Source organism: Malania oleifera, chromosome 12, assembly GCF_029873635.1.
Source record: "Malania oleifera isolate guangnan ecotype guangnan chromosome 12, ASM2987363v1, whole genome shotgun sequence".
NCBI classification, from domain to species: Eukaryota; Viridiplantae; Streptophyta; class Magnoliopsida; order Santalales; family Ximeniaceae; genus Malania; species Malania oleifera.
In genome coordinates, this window is record NC_080428.1 from 78,431,543 (window position 1) to 78,457,059 (window position 25,517).

General features: G+C 36.4%; 1 protein-coding gene across 1 annotated transcript; it reads right to left on the reverse strand.

The window, feature by feature from the left end:
* Positions 1-18,414: 18,414 nt before the first annotated feature.
* Positions 18,415-23,897, reverse strand: LOC131144326 (protein POOR HOMOLOGOUS SYNAPSIS 1). The gene is made up of 8 exons (XM_058092892.1): positions 23,538-23,897; positions 21,640-21,756; positions 20,119-20,184; positions 19,861-19,964; positions 19,531-19,727; positions 19,398-19,444; positions 19,190-19,217; positions 18,415-18,774 (listed from the first exon to the last, which is right to left on the reverse strand). The coding sequence occupies exons 1-8, from the start codon at positions 23,811-23,813 to the stop codon at positions 18,716-18,718; spliced, it is 894 nt and encodes a 297-aa protein (XP_057948875.1). The 5' UTR covers positions 23,814-23,897; the 3' UTR covers positions 18,415-18,715.
* Positions 23,898-25,517: the final 1,620 nt, after the last annotated feature.

A 25,517-nucleotide genomic window follows, 5' to 3' on the forward strand; every position in this document is an offset into this window, starting at 1 on the left:
GCCTTCTCTTAAAGTTTAATAAAAAAAATTTGAGACCTTTTCTCATTTTTAAAAATCTCATTGACTTCTCCAAACATTTGACAAAAACTAAAAGATGTAGAACTCCTCAAAGTTTTAAAAAAATTTCATAGACCTCCAATAAAATGACATAGACATCCCCTAACATTTAACAAAAATACAAGTCTAGGAAAGGAATATAAGTTTCCTAACATTCAAATGTCAATAGAGGTTGATGAAAATTTTGAACCTAAAGAGAGGTTCATGTCATTTTTTATTTTTTTTCGATAACATGGGAACTCCAACCACCAACGAGCCCTTGGGACCCCCGGTGCGGCATCAAACCCCCAGAGTGGCGGCCTTCCCCCTGGTTCGCCACCCTAGTAAATCGGATGCGGTCACAGCTCATGCACACTTGGGCCAGACATTCGAGAAACGGCTACCCTCCCATGGACCCCCCTTTACGTCGTGCGGACAGGACCCCAGAGGGGCGACAGAGATGCTCCATGTGAACCCTCCTACTTTACATTGCGCCATGCCTATGGGGGCAGTTCATGTCTTTTTACTAAATCTCATGAAGGTTTGTGAGATTTTTTACCTCAAGAGAGACTAAAATCTTTTTTGCTAAATTTCAATAGAATAATAATAATAATAATAATAATAATAATAATAATAATAATAGTAGTAGTAGTAGTAGTAGTAGTAGTACAAGACATTGATCTCCCTTTATAGATTGGCAAAAGGTGCAAACCTTCCTTAAGATGGCTTGAGATTTGATTTTTGGGGGCATTTATACTCCATCCTCAAGTGTTTTGATCTTTCTTATATTTCTTTTTGTCAAATCTTACGACAAGATCATTAAATTTTTTATACCTCAAGAGGTGTTTGTATCTTTTTTTTTTTTACTAAATTTCAAGGGGTATGTATAAATTTTTTAACCGTTCGTACGGTGATATGTATCCCACTATCTTTATTTTTTTAGAATCTATTATGAACCCCCCCCCCCCTCTTTTTTTTTTTCATTTTCCCTTCTCTTCTCTTTTCTCCTTTCTTTTCTTTTCTTTTCCTCTTGTTCTTTGGAACCTTCTTTAACTGCTCCTCTTTCTGTCTTTGACCTCTCTCTCTCTCTCTGTTATTCATTTTCGAACCCCTCTCTCTTTCCTCGATCTTACTCTCTCCCTCACATAGATCTCTCCCTTCCTCTCTGTTTCACTACCCCCCTCAACTTCTTCTTCAATCTATTCTCTCATTTTCTCTCTCAAATATCATTTTCTTTTACTCTTCTGAATATCACCCCTCCCCTTTCTTATTTTGCATGTCTGAGTAATGTCAAATATGGCAGAGAGCTCACCTTTCAAACCTTGGTTTGGATCAATTAAAGGTAAAAACCCGACCTTCCTCTTCTTTTGTGATTTGCTAATTTGTTTCTTGTTACTTGCTATTTTCATTGTTTTTTATTGCATTTTTCTTGGTGTTTCTTACACACTAAACATAGTTAATGTGTGCTTGGGTTAGGTTAACTTAACCTAGGTCAAGGGGTTGGGTTTTAGGCTAGCTTTTGGGTTGATCTGGTTGGGTTAATTGGGCTGATTTAATTGGGCTAACCTCAGGTTGGGCTTGGTTTATTTTGTGTCTAGGTTGAATTAACTTAAGCCCAATTAGGCTTGGTTTGGGTAGCACGAGAATGGACATAGGTTTAAATTGGCTAACTTAAAAGGCTAGTTAGGACTTGGGCTTGGGTTCAGGGAAAATCGGTTAAATGGTTCGATTAGGCTTAATTGGGTTGTGTGTTGAACGGTTTTTAAATGAGCCTGTAAGAACTTGACCTGAGAATTTCAGAGTTAATAAATAAAAAAGGGTAAAAAGATAAATTTAGCAAACTTCATCAACGAAGTCATTGTTCTCGTCGACGAAGGCCCATATACTCTTCATCTCCAAAATTCAGAGCCTCATCAACAAAGAGATACCGAATGAGTTGTAAAATATCGGAATAAGGTTTGTCGTCGAAGGAACCGGTTCGTCGAGGAAATGTGTAGATGATTCGTCGACGAAGGCGTTGTCTCGTCGACGAATTGGACCGAGTCAAGGGTCTATAAATAGGATATTTTTTTACTTCATTGCTAAGAAAACTCAAAACCTCTCTCTCTCTAGAACTCGAATCTCTCTCTCTCTCTCTCTCTCTCTCTCTCTCTCTCTAGGGATTCGGGCTATCTGTTACCCGAATCAACAATCCGACGTTACCACGTGGATTAGAAGGAGAATCTCTACGTTTATAGAGGATCGAAATTTCGTTTCGAGGATTTTCAGGTTTTGACCCTAAATCAAGGTAAGGGTCCGATTTCGTTTTCGTCTCGATAGATCTGTAGAGAATAGTATTGTAAGGAAGTATTGTTCTTCGTTGTTTAGATTTTGGTGCCTCAGTTCGTTGTTTTGGAGTCATTGAGCTTGGGTTTTGGTATTCGGGAAAAGGTAAGGGGATTTTGTTTATATCAGTTATTTTTTAAATCGGAATTGGTAAACATGTAGTTTACAATTGTATATATGTTTTGGCTACTTATTTGGGAAAATCTATCGAGTGAAAATGTGGGATTTTCGAGTTACAGTTTTGGAGAAAATTGAGGGTTTCAGGTATCATCTATATTTCTGTTGGAAAATTGTATGTTGTATAAAAATGTAGTAATGAGATGACCGTATCTGTATTTGTATTAAACTATATTCTCAAATTGAAAACGATATGATTGTTGTATACTCAAATAAGTGTGGAATGAACTGTTCTATGTAAAATGTTCCAGGTTCTGTAAAACAGTTGTGACAGCTAATTACCGTAGGCTGGTGGGTATAGGAACATGAGTTCCAAAATTGTTCCAGGTTTTGTGAAATTTGCCACATCTCGGCTAATTACCGTGGGCAAATGTCATGTCTCAAAATAAATATTGTGAGTGAGAGTGTCCAGCTCTATATCCGAGGGTGTGAAACATCACCTGTTTGTTCCGGCGGGTCAGCGATGGGTGTGAGTGGACACTGTATTAGCAACGATATCGTTGTGAGGCTTCGGTTATTGCAGGGTATCGGGTGCTTAAGTGTGACCACATTGACCGTATGTTTGGTATCGTATGTACTAGAACTGGATTATGAAAATATTGAAACTATATTGTGTTATGTTTTATGTCGAAATAACACATGTATGTCACACACTGATATAACCTACTTTCTTCCTTACTGAGAGGTGTCCCCGAATATACAAATGTTTTTTAGGTCCTTCGAGTAGCCGAAACTAGCATCCTAGCGTTCGGGAGCATAGGTGTCGGTTAGCTACATATAGTACTTTGAGTAAGTACTGATTTTGTAACCGGGTTGTCGTTGTTGGGTTTTATAGACACCCGGGGTATGTACTGTATTTTGGAGCGTAGACTCTAGTCATGTATAAACTCTAGTGTGGTACGTTGTATATATTAGAAAGAACATTTTTGCTACATATTTGATGTGTATAGATATGTATGTGATTGTGTATAGGGTTTACGTGTACCCCACAGGGTCGGACCCTCATTTAGTGTAGTATTATGTATATTTTAAATGATACAGTGACATGTTAAGTTACTAAAATCACAACTGGGACCCATCTGCAGTTTCGGGGCGTGATAGAGCCTAATTGAGCCTTGGTAAGATTAGATGTGCCATGGGACAATGTGTTGGCTGTCTTTGGGTTTCAGCCCAATTGGGCCTTAAGGCATTTAGATTCCAAGGTTTTAAACTAATGGATCTAGGTCAAAGTAAACTTGGATCCTAGTTCTTCGGGTCAATTGATTTGGACTCGAGTCAAGTTTACCCGAGTCTCCAGGTTGAATATTCCTTGTATTGCTTGTATCTCCCCATCGTTCTTTTTTTCAATTCCTTTCTTCACAGCCCTTTGCCCAGTACTAGAGTTGCCTATCCTTCCCATCTTAAATGTCCCTTCAATTCTTTCTCTGATATTTTCCAAATCCGCAAAACTCTAGGGACCACTTCCAATAAGATAACTGATGTAGTAACCCGAGCCCTGAAAATAAAAGGAAATAAATATAAAAGAGAGAAATAAAGGAAAATCAAAGGAAAGGAAGGAGTTTGGTTTGGCAGGGCCCAAACCGTCAATGGTTTCACAGAGGGCGAGAAAAATCATTGACGGTTTTCAAGTAACTGGGTGAGACAACTACCAAAAAGTCAACGGTTTTGTCAAACTCAAGAAAACCATCGATGGTTTTTCTGCAGGCAAACTACCGAGAGTGATTTAAGAAGGTTTTCATTTGGCAAAATGGCCAAACCATCGGCAGTTTCAAGAAAACCGTCGACGATTGCCTACTTGCCTATGAATAGAGGAAGGCTCATTTTTTTTTTTTAGAAAATTTAAACTCCCTCTCTTCTCTCAACTAGGGTTTCAAATTTTAAGGGTTCTCTTAGGTTTCTCTCGCTCTCCTAAGGCTACTCGGAGTACGTGTATACGCTCCGGGCACGGTTCTTTCGTTCTGGCTTGTAGGAGTTTGTTTTCAGCCAGTTCGGGAAAAGCTAGGGTTTCGATTTTTGAGTGTCTCGAGTCGTTTTTCGGAAAATAGGTAAGGGGAAAAGCTAGGGTTTGGTTAACCGGTGTTATTTTCAAAACCAACCAATGAAATTCGATTATGATATTTTTGGATTAAAGTAATGGGTTTTTTGAACGTTTTCATCGGTTGGAATTTGTGATTTCAAACCTTAGGCGTGTTTTAATACGAACCAAAGGCAGTAGGGTTGATTGTCTCTATTTTTCCTTTACTTACCTACGTATCTATATTTTTAGTAAAATAACAACTTGAAGATACTCATACCCCTATTTTAAACACAGTGTCTATTTACTCAAACAGTTATTTTATTTATGATTTAGCAGGTGAAAATTGTGTGGCATTAGTATAGTTTTAGTAGGCATGAATGAACATGTTTTGTGTAATATTGAATTATGACGGCTAAATGTCGAGTTATGATATGCCGGTTTTTATCGAGACAATATACAACAGATATTTTATAGAACTACGAACAACTATTGTCTTATGTAGTTTCATGAAAATGAATTATGATTTCAGTTTTATACGATGTAAATTGTCATATATGATTGTAGAACCCTGTTGATATGATGTTATGTTATGAGCATAGTACCGTAGATATATATATATATATATATATATATATATATTGTAGGGGTGCAACCACACGTCTGAGATAGAGTGTGGATATTGGAAAGGCGACTGGTGGTTTAGGTAAAGTACTCCCTGATGCAGAAATTACGGGGCTCCATCCAATGCAGTAATTCCGGGTGACTCTGCCTTCGGGCATAGGGTAGGCACCATCGTACTACTTTATGTTTGACCTAACTATAGTCGGCCGACTATATGCTAGGTCCAGCCTTCAAGCCGCACAACTCGTCATGGGGGGAAGCATGTTATATGTTATGATTAGCGTGACAACGCAAAGTCAGCAGTACATGTTGTATCTTCTAGGCATATATGGGCATATTTACTATAGAAAGGACTATATTGAGCCAGCAGCATGTATTTTCAGATATACAATTCAGTATAGTTTTAAAATGTCAGTTAAATGATTTAAAAAGTTACCACTGTTTATGTACACACGAAATCTCATGTTAACCACACACTAATGATAATATAATTCGTCTTACTAAGAAGTGTCTCACCTTATCATACAATTCATGTTTCAGGTCCTTCAAGGGATCAAGTTTAGCATACCACCGAGCTGGTTTTGATCATTGTTTGGTTTGTCAGAGCTAATGAGTCATAGACAGTAATTATGTTCCTTGTGGGGTTGTAATAGCGGAGTATGTATGTTTGTATGTATGTATGTATGTATGTTGGGAAACAGTTAGATACTCTGGTAACTTTTTAAAGGATATATGTTTTTCCGCTATTTATGTTTTTACAGATCAGTATGGAACACCCATTCCCCTTGTTTGGGTGGGTTGTATATGTATGTTATCAGAGAAATGTATGTTACGTATATAAAGTAGCACCTCAAGCCCACGTGGTGGGTCGGAGTGTTACAATTGAAGTATGGATCTTTAAGAGTGTTGACAAATAAAGAGATTACCTCTTTATCCCCAATTGGAAGATGCACTTGTGTTGTTGCTTCCCTCCATTGATAGACACACTCTTTGAATAACTCACTCGACTTCTTCTCCATTTTTTGTAAAGTCAAACTGTCAAGAATCATTTCAATTACATGTATGTACTATGCTATAACGGCATGAACTAAATCCTTTCAAGTGTGAATCTTTGTATAGTCTAACTAGATATACCATCTCATGGCTGCCCCAATCAAGCTATCTTGGAAGCAATAGATAAGCAACTTGTCATCATTGGAATAAGCAGCCATCTTTTGCAATACATGTTCATGTGCGACTGGGCATCTAGATTCACTAAACTTTTCAAAATCAGGAACTTTAAATTTTAGTGGTAAGACCACATTCAACACTATATACAGATCAAATGCATCCATTGATCCAAACACATTTGTACCCTCCACAGCTTGTAAGCGTTCCTTTAATACCTCATATTTATGATTCACCTCAGAGCTAGGGACTTGTACAATTTCTCTAGATAGTGTTTCCATCAACTTATTCCTTTAATCTTTGATCTCATGGACATCCTATGTAATAACCCAAGGAATTAATCAGGGTCTCATCGACGAACACAAGGGTTTCGTGGACGAGAATACATAAGGTTCTCGTCGACGAGGATAAGTCTCGTCGGCGAGAAGATACCGAGAGGGGGGATTGGGGCAGTCTGAAATTCATCAGCGAGGGGTGAAGGTTCATCGATGAACTTCTTCAGGGACTCGTCGATGAGATGACGTGTCTCGTCGATGAACCTGGGGCAATAAATAGCTAAAATCCAGATTTTTCATCAAAGATTGGCGCAAAACCCTCCATCTCTCTCTCTCTAAATGTCTCTCTCTCCTTCTCTCTTCTATCCCGGCTCCGTTTCTCGTCGGATCGACAATCTGAGGCTACCACGATGCTCTTGGGAAAGTTCTCTACAAGTCTATCGGAGCGGATCATTGGTGGGAGTGGTTTGAATTCAATCCCAATTTCAAGGTAAGACATTTTATTCAGAATTTGTCCTTCCCATAGTTATATAAAATGTCTTACGTAGAAAAATAATGATATTTTATTCTGAGAGATGTTGTTTTCAGGGTGTTGAATAGGGAACCCTGCGAGAGTAGGACCAAGTGCAGTAAGGGGCTTTTGCAGAAATCAAGTAAAGGAAATATGTTATGCTAGGAGATTTTAATCATATTATCAAAAGATTATACGTATATACATATATACCAATTTATTATACGATTTTTACAGAAAAGGGATTTTTAATGAATGTGTGGCCTGAGTAGATATTTAGCTGATATAGCATTTACATAGCTTTTCAGCATATCATGTTATACAATACATAGACAGATATTCACAGATATTTAACAGAAAAATATAAACAAATTTTATTCAATTTAGTACATTACAATATTTACAGAATGCCATGTTTTCTTAATGTCATAACACTCAGATTATACATATAGATTACACAGACAGTTTATACAGACAGATTATACAGTTATAGCATCCAGATGCTACAGTTATACTATCCAGATATTACAGTATTTTCAGTACATAATTATAGTGTTATGGTTATTTTGGAAACATGATGAAAACAGTAAAGATAATTATAGTATATGTATTTATATAGTATCGGATCCCTGAGAAAATATTACAGATAGATACAGTTTACAGAGCATGGTACCATTGCTATTTACAGAATAGAGTGCAACCACATATCTCAGATAGTGTGTGGGTACCATCAGATCGTGCTCGGAGTTGATGCAGCTCCCCAGATTTGGGTTGAGGGGGCCGATTTGACGAGGTAGCAGTCTAGTTTCGTGCTTAGGAAAGGATGCAATTTGGCTAGAATGAGGTAGTGTAGAGTACAATGACTTACCTGGTAGGCCAACCAAAGTTAAGTCCCGCCTACGAGACCGCACAACCCTATCATGAAGGGTTAAATCATGACAAACAGATTTTTAGGGAAAATCACAATTATGTATATATATACAGTTTTACAACATTTGACAAATATTGTATGATATTAGCAATATGAAAGATAGAAAGTTCAAATGATACAGTTATATTTTAAGTTACGATAAATGTAAGACTTATTTGTAGTGATTTGCTAGATTATACAGTTTCACATGTTATTATAGTTACGTAACTTGGCCGCCACACACTAATAATAGCATATTTTCACTTATTGAGTGTCAACTCATCCCATTATTCTAATATTTTTCAGGTGAACTAACTAGGCGAGCAGATCAGGCTCGCAAATAGCGGGACTCCTTTAATTGCCCTGTATATAGGGTAAATTTGTGTACGGAAGTTAAGTTTTTGGGAGAAGGCACTGGTATATGCAATTATGATATGGAAAAATATTGAATACTAATATTGTATGTATATATATGATTATGTGATTTATGTCTTTTTCGCTACATAGGTTGCCCATTATGTACAAGAATGCCTCAGTGCCCGTTGAGGCTTGGGATGCTTTAGTAGGAGAAATTTATTTATTGAAAAAAAAATGGAGAATTTTTTGGGTCGTTACATTGTGGTATTAGAGCTCAGATTGTTAGGTTCTGCAAACTCTAGAGTGCAACAGAAAACAATACCAGAATTTAGAAATGGAATTTTAAGATGAGAAACATAGTGAGTTAGTGAAGGTGGCGTTAGGGAATAGGGATGAGAATTTAGGGTTTTGTTTTGCAGTTTGGCGGTAAAGTGTGAGGTGGTTTCTGTGATTTTTCTAGGATGACGATTCTAAGAAAACCATAATAAACTATTGATGATTTCTATTTTCATGCTGTAGGGCTCAGCCTTTAATTAATAATAAGAGGGTAGGAGTATTTTAGCTAGTATAGTATTGTAGGATTTGAATACTCGGATAATTTGGTATTATTGCAGAATGGACCCAAGAGGTAGTAGCGCTTATGCTAGTGGTGATGACGGAGCAGGTCCTTCTGGTGCAGGAGGTGGGCATTCAGATGCTGTACTACGTAGTGTGGCTCAGCAAGTTATAGCTAAGATAGCTTAGAGCTCTAGAGAGCAGGGAGGTCCATCTCCAGCTCAGGGAAGTACTATAGAGAAATTCATGAAGATGAACCCATTGGCATTTTCAGGAACGGCTGACCCTGCAGTTGCGGAGAACTGGATGCAGGAGGTAGAGAAGATTCTGATAGTACTTCACTGCACTGATGAGCAGAGGGTCCTATATGCTACGTATAGATTGGCAGGGGAGGCCGAGAGATGGTGGATGACCACTAGGTTGTTGGAGGAACAGAGGACGATTCCAGTGCCGATGACTTGGGCTTAATTCAGGGATGTGTTTTTCGACAAATACTATCTTGCCTCAGTTATAGAGGCTCAAGTACAGGAGTTTCTACGCTTATCTCAGGGATCATTGACCTTCCAGTAGTACGCGGCAAAATTCATCGAGCTTTAGCGTTTTTACCCTTATATCGCTCCAGATGAAGTTAAGAAGGCTAGGATGTTCGAGAGAAATCTAAGACATGATATTTACAGACAGGTGGCGGTATTGAGGGTACTAGATTTTTCAGAGCTGGTTGATCAGGCTATTATAGCAGAAGAGAGTTTACCAAGAGAGACTGAGATATAAAGGCAGAAGAAGAGGACCGCACCCTTGAGTTTTCAAGTGGGTCCCAGCCAAGGCCCTTGGAGAGGAGGTGGATCTAGCGGAGGCAGATGGTAGAGCACAGAGGATTTGAGGGTAGACAGTCTTTTGCCACTTGTCCTAGATGTGGACGAAGAAACCCAGGTGAGTGCTAGCTGGGGGAGGATGTATGTTATCGCTACGGGAAGCTCGATCATATGGCTCAATCATGTCAGATGTCGTCGAATTATGAACCAACTCTCAGACCATTTCAGGGTGGATACCAAGCGTCCTACGGAGGTCAGCAAAGGTATACTGTGCTGGCGAAAGTCTATGCGCTGACGCCTGGTGACACCGAGACAGCCGGAGATGTAGTCACAGGTACCCTTATTGCTTTACCATGTAAAGTTATTGTTTTATTTGATACAGGTGTCACTCATTCCTTTATATTGGTGGGGTATGTAAGAATAACTAGGGTAGAGACACAGTTATTAGATAAAGAACTATCTGTGGGTACGCCGACGAGATCTGTAGTAAGATGCAGGAAGGTGATTCGAAATTTTCCAATAAGTATTCAGGAGAGAGTACTACCAGCTGATCTTGTGGTCCTAGATATGTAGGGGTTTGATGTGATACTAGGTATGAATTGGCTAGCTACTCATCACGCCAGCATAGATTGCCATCAGAAAGAAGTGGTTTTCGGACCCCCAGGCGAGTAAGAATACTGATTTGTGGGTTCACATGTGCATGCCTCGCCACAACTGGAGTCGGCTATTTAGCTGAGGAGATTGCTACATAATGGTTGCCAGGGGTATGTTGCGTACATAAAAGAGTTGACAAAAGAAGAATTAAAACAAGCCGATATATCAGTGGTGAAAGAATTTTCATGTCTTTCTGGAGGAATTGTCTAACTTACCACCAGACCGAGAGATTAAGTTTACTGTAGAACTGTTGCCAGGTTTAGAACCGGTATCTAAAGTATCGTATCGTATGGCCCCGGTTGAACTGAAAGAATTGAAAGATCAATTACAAGAGTTGATGGATAAAGGTTTCATCAGGCCCAGTGTGCCGCCCTGGGGAGCGTCAGTTCTGTTCGTGAAAAAGAAAGACGGGACCATGAGGTTGTGTATTGATTATAGGGAGACAAATAAACTGGCAGTCAAGAATAAATGTCCTATCCATAGGATTGATGATTTGTTTGATCAGTTCCAAGGGACTCAGGTTTACTCTAAAATTGATCTGCATTCGGGTTATCATCAGGTAAAAGTTCGAGCGAAAGATATTTCGAAAACAACATTTCGAACGAGATATGGGCATTACGAGTTCTTGGTGATGCCATTTATGTTGACTAACGCACCAGTAGTATTCATGGATTTAATGAATCGGGTGTTCCATCAATATTTGGACCAATTTGTGGTTGTGTTCATTGATGATATACTGGTTAACTCAAGAAGTTTTGAGGAGCATGAGCATCATTTGAGGCCGGTGTTGCAGATATTGAGAGAAAGAAAATTATATGCAAAATTCAAGAAATGTGAGTTCTAGTTAATACAAGTTACCTTTCTCGATCATATGATCTCTGAAGCAGGTATATCAGTTGATCCGAGTAAGATAGAGGCAGTGGTGAGTTGGGAAAGGTCAGGAAATGTCCAGGAAGTCAAGAGTTTTTTGGGATTGGCAGACTATTACCGACGCTTCGTGGATGGCTTCTCTAGGTTATCAAGTCCATTAACACGACTTACGATAAAAAATGTGAAGTTTGATTGGACCGGTGATTGTGAGTAGAGTTTTCAAGAGTTAAAGCGGTGGTTGGTTTCAGCACAGGTTCTGGCTATCCCATCAGAAGGGGATAAATTTGTGATATACAGTGATGCCTCTTTGAAGGGTCTGAGATGTGTGTTAATGCAACATGGAAGAGTCATCGCCTATGCATCTAGACAGTTAAAATAATATGAAAAGAACTATCATGTGCATGATTTGGAATTAGCTGTAGTGGTGTACGCTCTTAAAATTTGGAGGCATTATCTGTACGGTGGAAAATGCGAAATCTTCACAGATCACAAGAGCCTGAAATATTTCTTTACCCAGAAAGAACTGAATATGAGGCAAAGAAGGTGGCTGGAACTATTAAAGATTATAACTACATCATTAGTTACCACCTAGGGAAAGCGAATGTGGTAGCTGATACACTAAGCAAGAAATCGGTGGGACCAGCACTGGCAGCCATGGAGATTCAACACTCAATTTTGATGAACTTGGGGAAACTCAGTATAGAGTTAGTAGAGGATAGTCCTCAGGCATTTATTGTCAGCTTGGTGGTACAACCTACACTATATGAGAATATTAAGACAGCTCAGAATGATGATGCAGAATTGGCATAGGTGATAGCAAAAGTGCGGGATGGTCAGGGAGAGGAATTCAGTATCTCTGATGATGGGGCTTTGAGATTTCGCATCAGACTGTGTGTGCCTGCATATGACGAAATTAAAAGAACAATCTTAAAGGAAGCTCACAGATCACTATACACAGTTCATCTTGGCAATACTAAAATGTGCAGGGGTCTGTTTCTGGTAGAGTGGAATGAAGAGGGAGATAGCTGAGTTTGTACAGTAGTGTTTAACGTGCCAGCAGGTTAAGGCTGAGCACTAGAACCAGCAAGGCAGTTGTAGCCATTATTCATTCTAAAGTGGAAATGGGATCACGTTTTTATGGATTTCTATTATCTAAATTGAATTATATGCTTTAAAAACCCTGCGGACCAGTGTATTGTGAGCACAGTACTGTTACCAGAGATTTGTTATGTGGTCGTGTGCGCCCACACCTGTGCTGAGAGGTGTAGGGTGGTTTTGTCCGATTTGTCTACATGACGTGAATGCGCCCCCCTGGGAGAGGACAATCGGACCAACAGTTGGAGCTGCATATACTGGCGGAGTATGTTAGCGGAGAGTACATATGACTACTGTCTGGGTGGATCCCCTAGGACATTAGTCCAGCCTTCGGGCCGCACACAACCCGTGTCATAAGGGAAGTAAATGGCGTGTTTGTCACAGGGAGTGTCTTATATGCATATCTGTTAATTCATGTGAATACGAATAATTAATAAGATAATTTCGAGAGCTTGATGAGAAAGGCGAGTGCCCTAGTAGCAGTAATGGTATTAGAGTAAAGGGAAACTACTTGTATGGGCGGGTAATCTTCCCTATCCTCGGCTAATTATGTGTGTGAGTGTAAAATATGAATATTTTCATAAATGTGTTTATCTAATTAATGAATTGGTTATTTTTTGTACATTAAATGCATGTTGGTCACACACTGACATTAACTTAGTCTTTCCCTTACTGAGCTATGCCTCATCCATACTTTACGAACTATCTTTTCAAGAAATCCTAGAGAACGGGTCTAGCGGGCTAGAGGTGTAAATTTATGTAGGTAGTGTGTAGATAGAGATTTTATTTTTGTTTAGTTTTATGGGATGTAATTATGTGAAAATGGATATATTTGTGTATAAAAATAGTTAGAACTCTGGTAATGTAATTTGAGGATTTTGTATTTTATTTCCGCTGCATATATGTGTTTTATATATGATGAACAAGGTATTAAGTACACAGGTGTCACTAAAGTAGCACTCCAAGTCCACGTGGCGGGTCGGGGTCATTACAAACTACTTCCCTGATGACTTTTTCAAACTTTTGAATACCACTGAACTTTTGTTTCTTCTTCATTGTACACCACTACTAAATCATCCATAAGGCAGTTTAGGGTTAATCCAGAATTTTGGAAAAACAGTGCGTATGCCTAAAATGGATGCAAAATGTGTTAAACAAAATGTACAACACAAGGGAACTCAAAACAATATACAACAAAAGATTGTACTAAGTCATGTGAAGAATGATGAAGCTCATGTCCCAACCCAAGGTGGATTCATTAACTACGGCTTTTCTAAGACTCTATCCTAGGAGAGGAAATTGGAGTTAAGTATGTGTGGTTCATGCTTTATTCCTATTAACAATAGGTCCCAAAATGTCTCACATACTTTCCTGATGGGCTTGGACAAAGTACAAACTAAGCGAAGTGCTTCATGTGCTCCTGAAGACTTATGCCTGAAGAAGTTAACGCTACTACACCCCTATCTATTCCTAAGAGGGCAAAGCCTAGGTATAAGACTTGTGAAAATGTGTGTGTTTACATAAGGTTCAAACCCCAAACCCCCGTTCATTATATCATCACACGCTATATCCATTCATTCATAAAATTTATACAAACCGACATTCACATATACATAGTAATTTATACGTAAAATATATTAGAATCATCAAAAGAGCCATTGAACTCATTTTTGGGATAATTCCCAATTAATCAATGGTTCAACTCTCTAAGTCCCCAGCAAAGTCTCCAAACTGTTGCAATGTCCCGGAGAATGGTCTTGAATGGCGACGGGTGATGCTATTGAAAGTTCAATGGAGTCGTCACTAACCTATTATTTTCCTAAGTGCGGTTAGTTCACCTAATTACTCCCTATTCATTGGTCTCTAGACTAATCTTATACCAAGGAACTAGTAGTTTCAATCTACATTTACCCGATTTGGAATTGAGAGTTCAGTTATGTAAAGGGAAGGTACTAGCACCCCCTACACACTAGTTTTATGAACGATACCTAATTAACTATGAATTATCTTTAAACTGAATCTAATGGTCTTAATTAACTCCTTGATAAACAAAATAAATATTGAATTTTGGAAGAAATTGTGAAAATAGGGTACGATTTAGAAATGTCTAATAAAACTTCTAATAATAAGATCTTATAAGATAAACCTCCCTTATAACTAATATAGGTAAGGTCTAAAACACTTTTTTACCATTTGTTTAATCATTGGGATGCACAAACAAAAAAATTAAAATATATACAAATATTTAAACATGAAATGAACAAAAAAAAAATTATAAAACATAACCAAAAATACTCTTTAAAACATTCCTAGGTTTTCAAGATTTTTCTAGAAGTTTTCAAATTTTTTTATCCAATTTTCTAAGATTTTTAAAGAAATATTCTCCATTTTATTTATTTTGCATTTTTTTTTATTTTTTTTGTTATATGAATAAAAAATAAATCAATTTTTTATTTGATTTTTTGTTGTTGTAATTTTCCTTAACTTTTTTTTTTTTTTTTACTTTTTCCCAATTTTTTAAAATTAAAATTTAATTATTAAATAGAAAATAAACCAATAGTCCAAAAGGAGTCAGATTGGTTCAACTGGTCTGAACCAAGATCAATGGATCAACTCAAGTTGACTTAGGTTGACCCAATTCAAGAAGGGATTGTCATGCGTCAGCCAGTAGCGGCAACACCTGGCACAAGATAGTTTTTATTTTTTTTGAATTTATTGTAGTAGGGTGACGTCATGTGGCAAAGAACTATAAGCTCTGGGTTTTAGACATGGAAATCTGATGTGACAGCGATCCAACTATCCACAAAAAACACATACTAGATGGTGTACCACGTCGCTCCCTAAATGCACGGTCCTAGTTAGGCTACATGTCACCATCCGTATGGTGACACGTGTCACACTAATTGATTTTTTTTTTTTAGAATCTAATATGATTTTTTTTTTCATTTTCCCTTTTCTCCTGTCTTTTCTTTTCCTCTTCTTCCCCTGACCCTTCTCTAACCTCTCTCTCTATCTTTTTCTCTCCTCTCCATGCATCTCTCTCTCTCTCTCTCTCTCTCTCTCTCTCTCTCTCTCTCTCTCTCTCTCTCTCTCTCTCTCACACACACACACACACACACACAGATCCCTCCCTTCCTCTCTGTTTCACTCTCCCTCACAGCTTCTTCTTTGATCTATTCTCTTTTTTTCTCCCTCAAATCTTATTTTCTTTTACTCTTCTGAATCTCACCCCTCCTTTTTCTTATTTTGCAGGTATAAGTAATGTCAAATATGGCAGAGAGCTCACCTTTCAAACCCTGTTTTGGATCAATTAAATGTAAAAATCAGACCTTCCTCTTCTTTTGTGACTTGCTGATTTTTTTCTTGTTACTTGCTATTTTCATTGTTTTTCTTGCATTTTATTGGTGTTTCTTACATGCTAAACATAGTTGATGCTTGCTTGGGTTAGGTTAACTTAACATAGGTCAATGAGTTGGGTTTCAGGCTAGCTTTTGGGTTGATCTGGTTGGGTTAATTGGGTTGATCTAATAGGGCTAAGCTCGGTTTGGGCTTGGTTTATTTTGTGTTTGGACTGAATTAACTCAAACCCAATTGGGCTTGGTTTAGGTAGCATGAGAATGGGCCTGGGTTTAAATTGGGCTGGCTTAAAGGCTAGTTAGGACCTAATCTTGGGTTTAGGGCAAATGGGTTAAAGGGTTTGATTAGGCTTAATTGGGTTATGTGTTGAACGGTTTTTAAACAAGCCTAATTGGGCCTTGGTAAGATTAGATGGGCCTTGGGACAATATGTTAGATGTCTTTAGATTTGAGCCCAATTGGTTCTTTAAGGCATTTCGGTTCCAGGGTTTTAGCGTTTTAGGGTTTTAAACTAATGAATCCATGTCAAAGTTGACTTGGATCCTGGGTCTTCAAGTCAATTAATTTGGACCTAAGTCAAGTTGACCCGAGTCTCCGAGTCGAATCACGGTTATTGGATCCGGGTCCTCGAGCCTGGATTTCCAAGTATGGATATTTGGCTTTTTCGAGTTTGGTATTGGGCATTGACATAGAATTTTCATTCAAAAATTTTATAGAAAACCAGTTTGAATTTTAGATCTTAGAATTACTGATTTCTTTGAATTTTTGAATTTAATGAATCTGAAAACAATTTAATCCCAAACTCAAAACAAACAAAATTAAAAGGAAAGAGTACTAACCTTTTATGCCTCTAGAAACCTTTTTGCTTTGCTCTCTTTCCCAATTTTCTTCTGCTCTTCCTTCACCCGAACTCTCTTGGGTCTCCACTTGCTAAGCCGTTTTTTAGCTTTTGCAATTCGAATCCTTCAACCCTGAGTCCCTCTTCAACCTCAACTACCTTCTCAATAACCAAGTCTTTCTCGAACCTTTCACCTTTGTCCCAATTTTCTCTCTCAAATTTTTCTCCATCCTCTTTTTTTCAGTGAGCAATTCTTTCTCCAATTTTCTTTTTTTTCCCTAGCAACTCTCTAAATATCCCTATTTATAAGCAAAAAAATTCCAATTAAATGTAATTGAACAAATTAAACTTAATGGATTAATCAAATATAAAGTCTAATTAATCAATTAATTTGAATTTGTCCTATCAAATATAAAGTCTAATTGATCAATTAATTTGAATTAGCCCATCAAATTCAAAGTTAATTGGTTGATTTTATTCTGATTTATTAACTGAAACTCTCTTGCATGTGTGCAGGTGCAAGCATGAAGATGTTGGCTCACCAAACTTTTTCCTACATTTTTCTGTTTTTTCCTCTCTCTTTTTTTCCCCATGTATCCAATTTTTATTTTTCATTTGAAACTATACAAAATGAGTATGAATTAAATGGAATGATCCAATTTTTGCTATATAGCACCCCAAACAAAATGAGGTGTCTACATATTTTATCGTAATAATAATAATAATAATTGAAATCAAATTAACTTTTCACTACTTAGATAAATTACAAATGATAACAGAATCATAACTGTCTGGTAAACCATTTAAATTGATGGTTGATCATATAAGTTAGTTTTGATCAACAAATTAAACATTAAAATAATACTTAATTAATTTGTGTTTTATATATGAAATTTTTATGCGTAAAGTAAATAATTTTATAATTAAAACATTCTACATAAATGGTATACTATAACATTCATAAGGTTTTTTTTCGTGTTATAAAGCTCTTAATTTAATATTTAATAAAATATTGTACGTTGTACTTAGAGAGCACTATAGCACCAACAATAATTTTAAGAAAAGAAAAAAAAAAAGTCCAAAAATTAAATCCACAAACTTGTATGCAGAGGAAGAATCAAGAGGGTAAAGGTACAAATAAATTAATTTTATTTATTTATTTTTATATATTTTGGTCAATAAATTAAAAGGCAATGATACACATACTGAATGTGAAGCCTATGCGAAGGACGGAGTTCATGCTTAGTAATGCATCTTTCCAAATACATTCAAAATATCCCCACCCCCGCGGGCGCGGGAAGGAAAGGTTAGAATTTTTCAATAAAATTATAACTTGAAGTTATACTATTTATAAATTTGGGTAAAATTTTGTCAAATTTATGTCTCTGTCCTTCGTGTTGAACCTCTTCTCAGCCATGTCCCAACTCCTGAGGTAGACAGGACTCCAAGTCTCAAACAAATTGCATTGTCAATTTCTACGCCGGCTTTTCTGATTGCCCTTGATATGTGAGTTTAAAATCCACATTGTCTTTTTCTGAATGATTTTGCGATTTTATATGTCACAGGGCTGCAATGCGTCAATACTGATGGACCCAACCAACCCACACAGATTCAGTGTTGCAGGGTGGAAATGCCTAATGGAAAACAAGAAAAGGTATATACGCACTTTTTAATTAAACAAGGATACGTGCTTTTGAAATTCATACGTGAGAGGTCTCTCCTTGTTGGCTTTTTTTATGCTGACACAATGCTTTTCTTTTTGCTCTAATTGGAGGGTTTGTGGTCTGATTTTTTTCAAATGTTATGCATTGTTCGTCTGATAAGTTATTAGGGATGCGTTAATAGGCAAACGATAATATTTTTATCTTTTTGGTTTAGTACTAATTGAATGAATTTGAAGGAGTCACTCAAATAAGATACAGGGCCATAAGAAAAAAAATAACGGATACATAAAAGGACATCGTTGTACAGTGTACAGTCAAAAAGAAACAATATGGTGCAAGTAATACCCTAGGATTTTTAGAGAGAGAGGACACATTGTTATATCTAATACAGCTCGAGTAAGGTGTAGCAAAGTCTACCTTGGGGGAAGTGACATGCACAAAAGGTAGGAACTCCATATGCTAATGCAACGGACGGTCACAACATCAAATCATATCCCATTTCACTGATAACTTTCTCTACTTTAACCAAGGTATCTGGTAATAGCACAAAGGAAAATTTTGGGGATTAGCATCGTGAGCAATGAGACAAATGAACAAATTCTAGAACCAATAGTGTTCATTAACAATTCCAAAGAATAACAGTTCCAGAAACTTGGCCTCCCTTAAGATAGAGCATAAATACTCTACATATGATTTGACTGCCGTTATGAACTTGATCCAACCCCAAAGACAATAACTAGCAAATATATATTTATTAAAGCAGGGACTTGGGAGAGAGATTAGATATGCTTAAATCATGAAAATGAAAATCTACTCAGATCAGCCTCTCTTTTATACAGATGAAATTTTGGTTTTGAGGGGTTTTGGGGGGGGGGGGGTAAGTGCTTATGCGTGAATCGTGTTTAACAGGTTCAAAATTAAGAACTAGATACTTAGGAAAACTAATTACCTTGAAAGGAGGAATCTCCAATAAATCTCTGCAACAAATCAAAGGAAATTCATTTATGAATCATTATACCATGAAGCATCAATCACTCTCTGCTGAAATTAAACAGTCTTGAGAAGTGTACCAATGTAAAAAACAGCACCAATTTCTACTTTTGAACTCTGGTGAGAAAAAAATAAATTACATCAACCAAAAAAATTTGAAGCTATACCATGATTTGAGCCCTGAGGTCAACTTCCAGAGGTTTAGTTTGTTGGGCTGCAAGCAACAGTATTCCGCTATTAAAAAATGTCGTTATGAAATCAGATGAGCACTTGTGCTCATAACTAGCATGGCCAACCTACATTGTTCGCTCTCAGAGAGACAGTTGCTCATTAATGAGGTAAAGCTTGGAGGTAAGGCTGCTAAAATGCCATCAGGGTTGGGATTAGGCGCTGTTTCCTGAGAGAGTGAATATTGCTCAACCCTGTAGTCCATGCTTGTTGGCACATTAGAGGTACTAGTGTCAACTGGAATCATGAAATTCAATTCCTCTCTAGCTCTGCAAGTTGCAAACAGCATAAACTTCAGTTAGTATTTGAATTTTAGATTTAGTTGTTCATTCAATTCATAAACTTCTGTCATAATGTTCATTGACTTCGCAAAGGTAGCTACTAGCATATCATCTTTTCTACCTGCAAGGGGTTCTATTAGATGGAGCTAACTCAGATTGAGCTGAAATTTCAGATACAAGTTCACTACTGGGAACCCTAACATCCCCTCCATCATTTAATATCTCCTGGGAAAGGAACAACGTATAACACCATTATTGGAAGGTGAAGATGAAAATGTGCCAAAATACATGCAGCCATTTTCATGAGTTTGATATGCTAACAGATGTTATAATAAAATAATAAACCATGGTAAAATTTTAAGAACAGGTACTATCAGACCTTTAAAGTGCATATAAACTTTTCTGTTTTGCAAATTGTTGGGAACTGCAAGGCAAACTTCTGGATCTGGAACCAATCAGAAAGGATTACTGGAATGGCAGCAATGAAACACTAAAAAAAAAATATGTTGTCTGTTTTGATTGTAACCACTGAAACACAATATCAATGAAAACAATGGGAGAGAGTGACACCTATGAATTAGAATATGGCCTATCAAAATTAGCAGATGTGATTATAATGTATCATCTTTATGTCCCCATAGGAAGTCCTCCATTCATAGTAAATTTGCATCAATGAGGTTTCTTATAGAAAAAAGAAAGCCTTGCCTCGATAAAATCTGCATGGTTTGTTGATTTGAATCACAAATAGCTCTATTTCATCCCTTGCCAAGTGGCCACTATTGGATAAAATCAAAGATACTATGTTACACGGACTTTTTATTTTGCACATTCCAAAATTATTTGCATAAGAATGCAGCTGCTTGATGGTTTAGGTTATCCTAACTTGCCTATTACTTCTGATGTAATATCGGCATTGCCCATCTCCTGTAACCAATAATTTGAAGAGCTAGAAGCACAAATTTTTAGATTTGAGAAAATCAAATTATAATATTAATATATATATATATATATATTATATATTCAACATATAGAGTATTAGGATTATGTAAGTATAATGCAGTTTTACATATTGGTTTTTACAATTCTGTTATAATAAAATCAATCAAATGATAGTGAGAGAACATGCCCTTCTTGACATGACAAGCGAATAAAATAAGTATTAAAATCAAAAAGGGCAGTTCATTGCTTTCTGTCCAACAACAAATTAGAAATTAATCAATGCAACCTATAGTTGCAAAATTCATGTTGGAAAAAAGAACTTTGACAAGGGAGTAAAGCTTACAGACAAAGGCAGTGAGTCAACCCACAAGGAGTGGACATTATTTTTGCTGATTAGGAGGATGACTCTCATGAAGTGGGAGCTTGTCAAGTTTCATATTAGAGCAAGGCAAAAGAAGACAGAAAAACAGAAGTAATAAAGCAGCTACAAAAGAAACTCTGGCAGGAGAACAAAATGGAGCAGGAGCATAGGTGGCAGGTCCATCCATGATGACAGCTACAACCATCGGATGAGTGAGTGGAGACGAAGATGGAACAATTTTTCCTGAAAAGCCAATGCTACAGCCACAGCAAGCTCAACTCAAGCGATTCAATTTAATTTGATGCACACTTCCTTCAGCTAGCCTGCTATGGGCTCCCATCCCAAACATCAACACCCCAAAGGAAAGGTTTGTGACTCGAACAAGAATCATAACAGTATATGGAGGTGCATTATATGTTTTGGTTTATCCTATCCATTGAGACCTTTGTGATTTATGAAAGGACATACAAGGACTCTAGTCAATATGACTTCTTTTCTGTGTTGTAACATTTTCTTCTATATTTATATAATTTTCAAAAAGCTAACCTAGCATACACAACCTAAAGTAGCTGGAGTCCTGAAAAATATAGAACAGCTTGCCTGATCTGCAGAGTCTCTGTAGCTGACAAGTATACATCTGATACCCCTGGGTGGTAATCCCGAGACACATGAAACTTGAGGCCATGAGAAATGCAGCTTGGAAAGGAAGTGCTCTTCCTAAAACGAAGTAACACACATAACCCAGTTATCACCAGAATTCCAAAAGAAATATATCATCTGCAAGACTGAACAAAACATAAAAGGAGACACTCTCAAATACAATCCCTGGGTTAATCCATCAAGAATGCAGTATTTCAGCTGTTAACTACATAGAATACCTCAAAAAGATAGACGCACCAAGTACCGAACAGTTCACAAGCTAAAAAGCATGAAATGGGTGGAGAACTTGCACAGATGGAACCTACATTTCATGTGTCTATTATGTCGCAGAAATTAACCATGCTTTTCAACTGCTCAGGAGTCTCTAACATAATTTCCGTCAAATGAAACAGCCAATCAAAAACTTGCACAGTTGAATATACAAGAACAAGTATATTCAATGAGTCGCCTCGCATAAACATAAACATAAACATATAAACTCAGAATTTAATGAATAAACATATAAACTCAGAAGTTTTAAGTAATCCAATGAGTCGCCTCGCATTCAAAGACCTTTTCATCTCCCAAGGAACCACGGGAAGGTTATGTAATATTTGAAGCTGAATTTTAGTAAAAAGGTAGAGCAAGAAGACAGTTTGACTATGGAATTGAGTTGAGGAATGAAACATGAGAATTGCACACAGCAAAAGCATGTTGACAGCAGGGTGAAGCATATGTTGATCCTTCCTCATCCAGATTAATTTGCATTAATTTCTCACAAATCCATTAATGAGAACAATTTTCAGCTGTACAGTCTGGGGCCTTGAACAAAGCACAAAATGTACCTGACTTACAAGTAAAAAAAAAGCAAATGCTTGTGCCAATGGCATAAACAGAACCGGCATTAATTTCTTAAAAATCCGCATCAAACATCACTGGCAAATTTCATACAAACTAGTACAAGTAAGAATGATATTTCAGCATTAATCTATGTTAAAAATCTTTAACATGTACAATCTAGAAAGTAAAATGCGCGTAGATAAAAACTACAACTGAAAGCTGTCTAGTTTCGTTCTTGCAGACGTCACGCATCCAAAATAATAACAAATGAAGTTAAACCAAGGATAAAAGATCAATTCCTTGAACATGAAAAAGTGTAATCCGAACAATTCTTACAGAAGTTAATCAAAGAACACAAAATACAAACAAAGACAAACTTGTGATCGCACAAACACGCGCACAAATTAGAAACAAAACAAACGCGCTCATCATCAAGCCGGTCTTACACCAAATATTCTGAAAGGCGACCATTAGAAGCTTTGTTTCAAAATTTTATAGAAATGAAGACGCTAGATCGAAGCATCAATGAATTACCAGATGAAATAAAAATTTTGGCTAATTTCTACTTTCTGAAAAAAAATATTACTGGTATCACATACAGATACGGACCGCAAGAAAAAACAGAGAATTTACATTTTATGACCTCCAATAGGAGAAACTGAATGTATGAATTTGATAAAATAAAGTACGTAATGAATAGCTTCATTAAACGGTTTAATTTGCATTTTCTCTAACGCTGTGTGTTTGTATCATATATTTTAGGGCTCAAAATTACATCTGTGTGGATTTGGACTAAGCAGGAACTCAAATTTGAACTGTATTTTGTCGACGTTCGCACAAATACAAATTCAAAATATGACATCCAAGATAAGTAATTTTATGCTTTTAAGACCTAAAATCAAATCAAATTGTTCCTTGACGATCAAGAGGATGACTAGTAGAATTTCAACCAACTAAGATTTTAAATAATCCAAAAAATAAAATAGGTTCCAATAGTTCGGAATTAACTTAAAACTCACTTGAATCTTCCCTCGGTGAGTGACGACGAGGATCACTTCAGAAGTAGAGCGATCGACGAGCAGTTGCAACAAAAAGGCGGAAGAAGAGGACAGCCAAGTGCCTGATTTTTTCAGCTTTGTTCTGGAGTTGGAGAGAGGAACAAGGATGGTGGAAGAAGTCGACGAGGGAGAAGGATAGTTGAAGTATCGACAGTACTGAATCTCCCACTGCTCTCCATCGACGGTCATCGACTTCTCATGGTGTTCGCTCACTACTATCGCCATAGAGCCCGCCATTTCTCCTCCTTTCCTATGCGTTTCAATTTTTCAGAGCCACTATCCAGTTACGACTTACATGTGGTTTATAGTTTACACCGTTATAACCTCTTCGCCGATAGAAATCGACTATTAAAGGAATGATTGGTATTATTTATGTTTTCTTGTTTTAGTTTCAGATAAAAAAAATGTATTATAAAAATATATATATTTATTTATATTGTCAATATATTTGTTAATTTTTTATTTTTATTATTGATTTTAATTATTTTGATAAAAATTTATAATTTATAATTATTTTGATAATTCATTACCATGATAGTTTGATATCCAGAATTAACTATTATACATTAAATCATTCATTTTATATATAATTTTTAATTATAATAACAAAAAATAACTATAAAAACTTAATATATAATTAAATGAAAATATTTATAAAATATTATAAATTTTAAAAATATTAAAAACCATTGAAAAATATTTTTTTACAATTTTTTTTTATTATCATGTATAACAAAAGGGCTCTTTTTAAAAATAAACTATGAAATATAATAACTAAGTAAAATAATTATAATAATTTTATTATAATATTTTTAATTTGTATTTTAATTGTTTTAATCATAGTAATTGTTAATTGATAGTTGATTTAAGGGCAAAAATGAAAATTTGTTCAATTAAACATTTGACATTGATATTGAATGGTTCTTAAATTTTTTCAAGAAAATAAATAATGAAAATGATATCTATGCTACTCAAGGCAATGTCTCAAACCATGTGAGATGCATCTAAAATATTGTCTCTCTAATAATGGTTACCAAATGACCAAACTAAATATTTTTTTTTTATTATTACATAAGAACTCCAACCACCAACAAACTCTTTTGTGCATTAGTTGGACGTTCGACCAACCCGACCCTCGGGACACATCTCCATTATCATCCACGGTCCCCACTGACTCACAGAGTAAACTCTCACCATCCACGGTTTCCACTGAGTTACAAAGTAAATTCTCACCATCTACATATACCACTAGTTCCGTGAGTGTATGTACCTAAAATTGAACTTCCGATACTCCTTCGTACATGTTGATGCATTTTCACCGCTCTATGCCCGTGGAGGCAAACTAATTACTTTTTTTTATATTAATAATGGTGTCTCACGCAATGTCCTGGTCATTCATAAATATGGGTTTAGCCATTGACAAATTTGATATGCTGGATAATGTACTCAAGTGCAAATCTCGTGTTTGGGTGATGATCAAAACATTGTCCAAGAAATCAAATCTAGGTATTCTATTACAACCCGTTTATTTTATTTGTTTATGTATTTTAGATCCTCTTTTGGTGCACCTAAACAAGTCCTCTACACAATTATATTTCTAACCACACCAATTTACAGCAAAAGGGCACACAAAAGCCCAAAGAATAATATAATCTCTATTATTCAAAATAGGAACGGGAAGATGATGTGGATGAGCCACAAATTGCCAAAATAATTATTTAAACATTAAGACAAATTACACTTTATGTTTGAAGAGATTTTAAATTTAGATTTAATTTGAACAAAATATGGTGTAAATTTATATTGAAAGTCCAAATTCATCTAAATCTAAATTTAAAGTCAAAAATTCATACTCCCAAATGTAACTTTAAGACACTTGCAATTTGGAGTTAGTTTCAATACAACTTCTAATTTTTCAATTTTAACATGTAAAACTCTAAA

Bases quoted from the DNA above. Each gene is read 5' to 3' on its own strand.
- LOC131144326 (XM_058092892.1), bottom strand. From the start codon at position 23,813: ATGGCGGGCTCTATGGCGATAGTAGTGAGCGAACACCATGAGAAGTCG. The intron at 19,965-20,118 runs GTCTGATAGTAC...TTCCTTTCCCAG, and splicing joins AGTTTATATGCACTTTAAAG to GAGATATTAAATGATGGAGG. The intron at 19,445-19,530 runs GTAGGTTGGCCA...TGTTGCTTGCAG, and splicing joins TCTCTCTGAGAGCGAACAAT to CCCAACAAACTAAACCTCTG.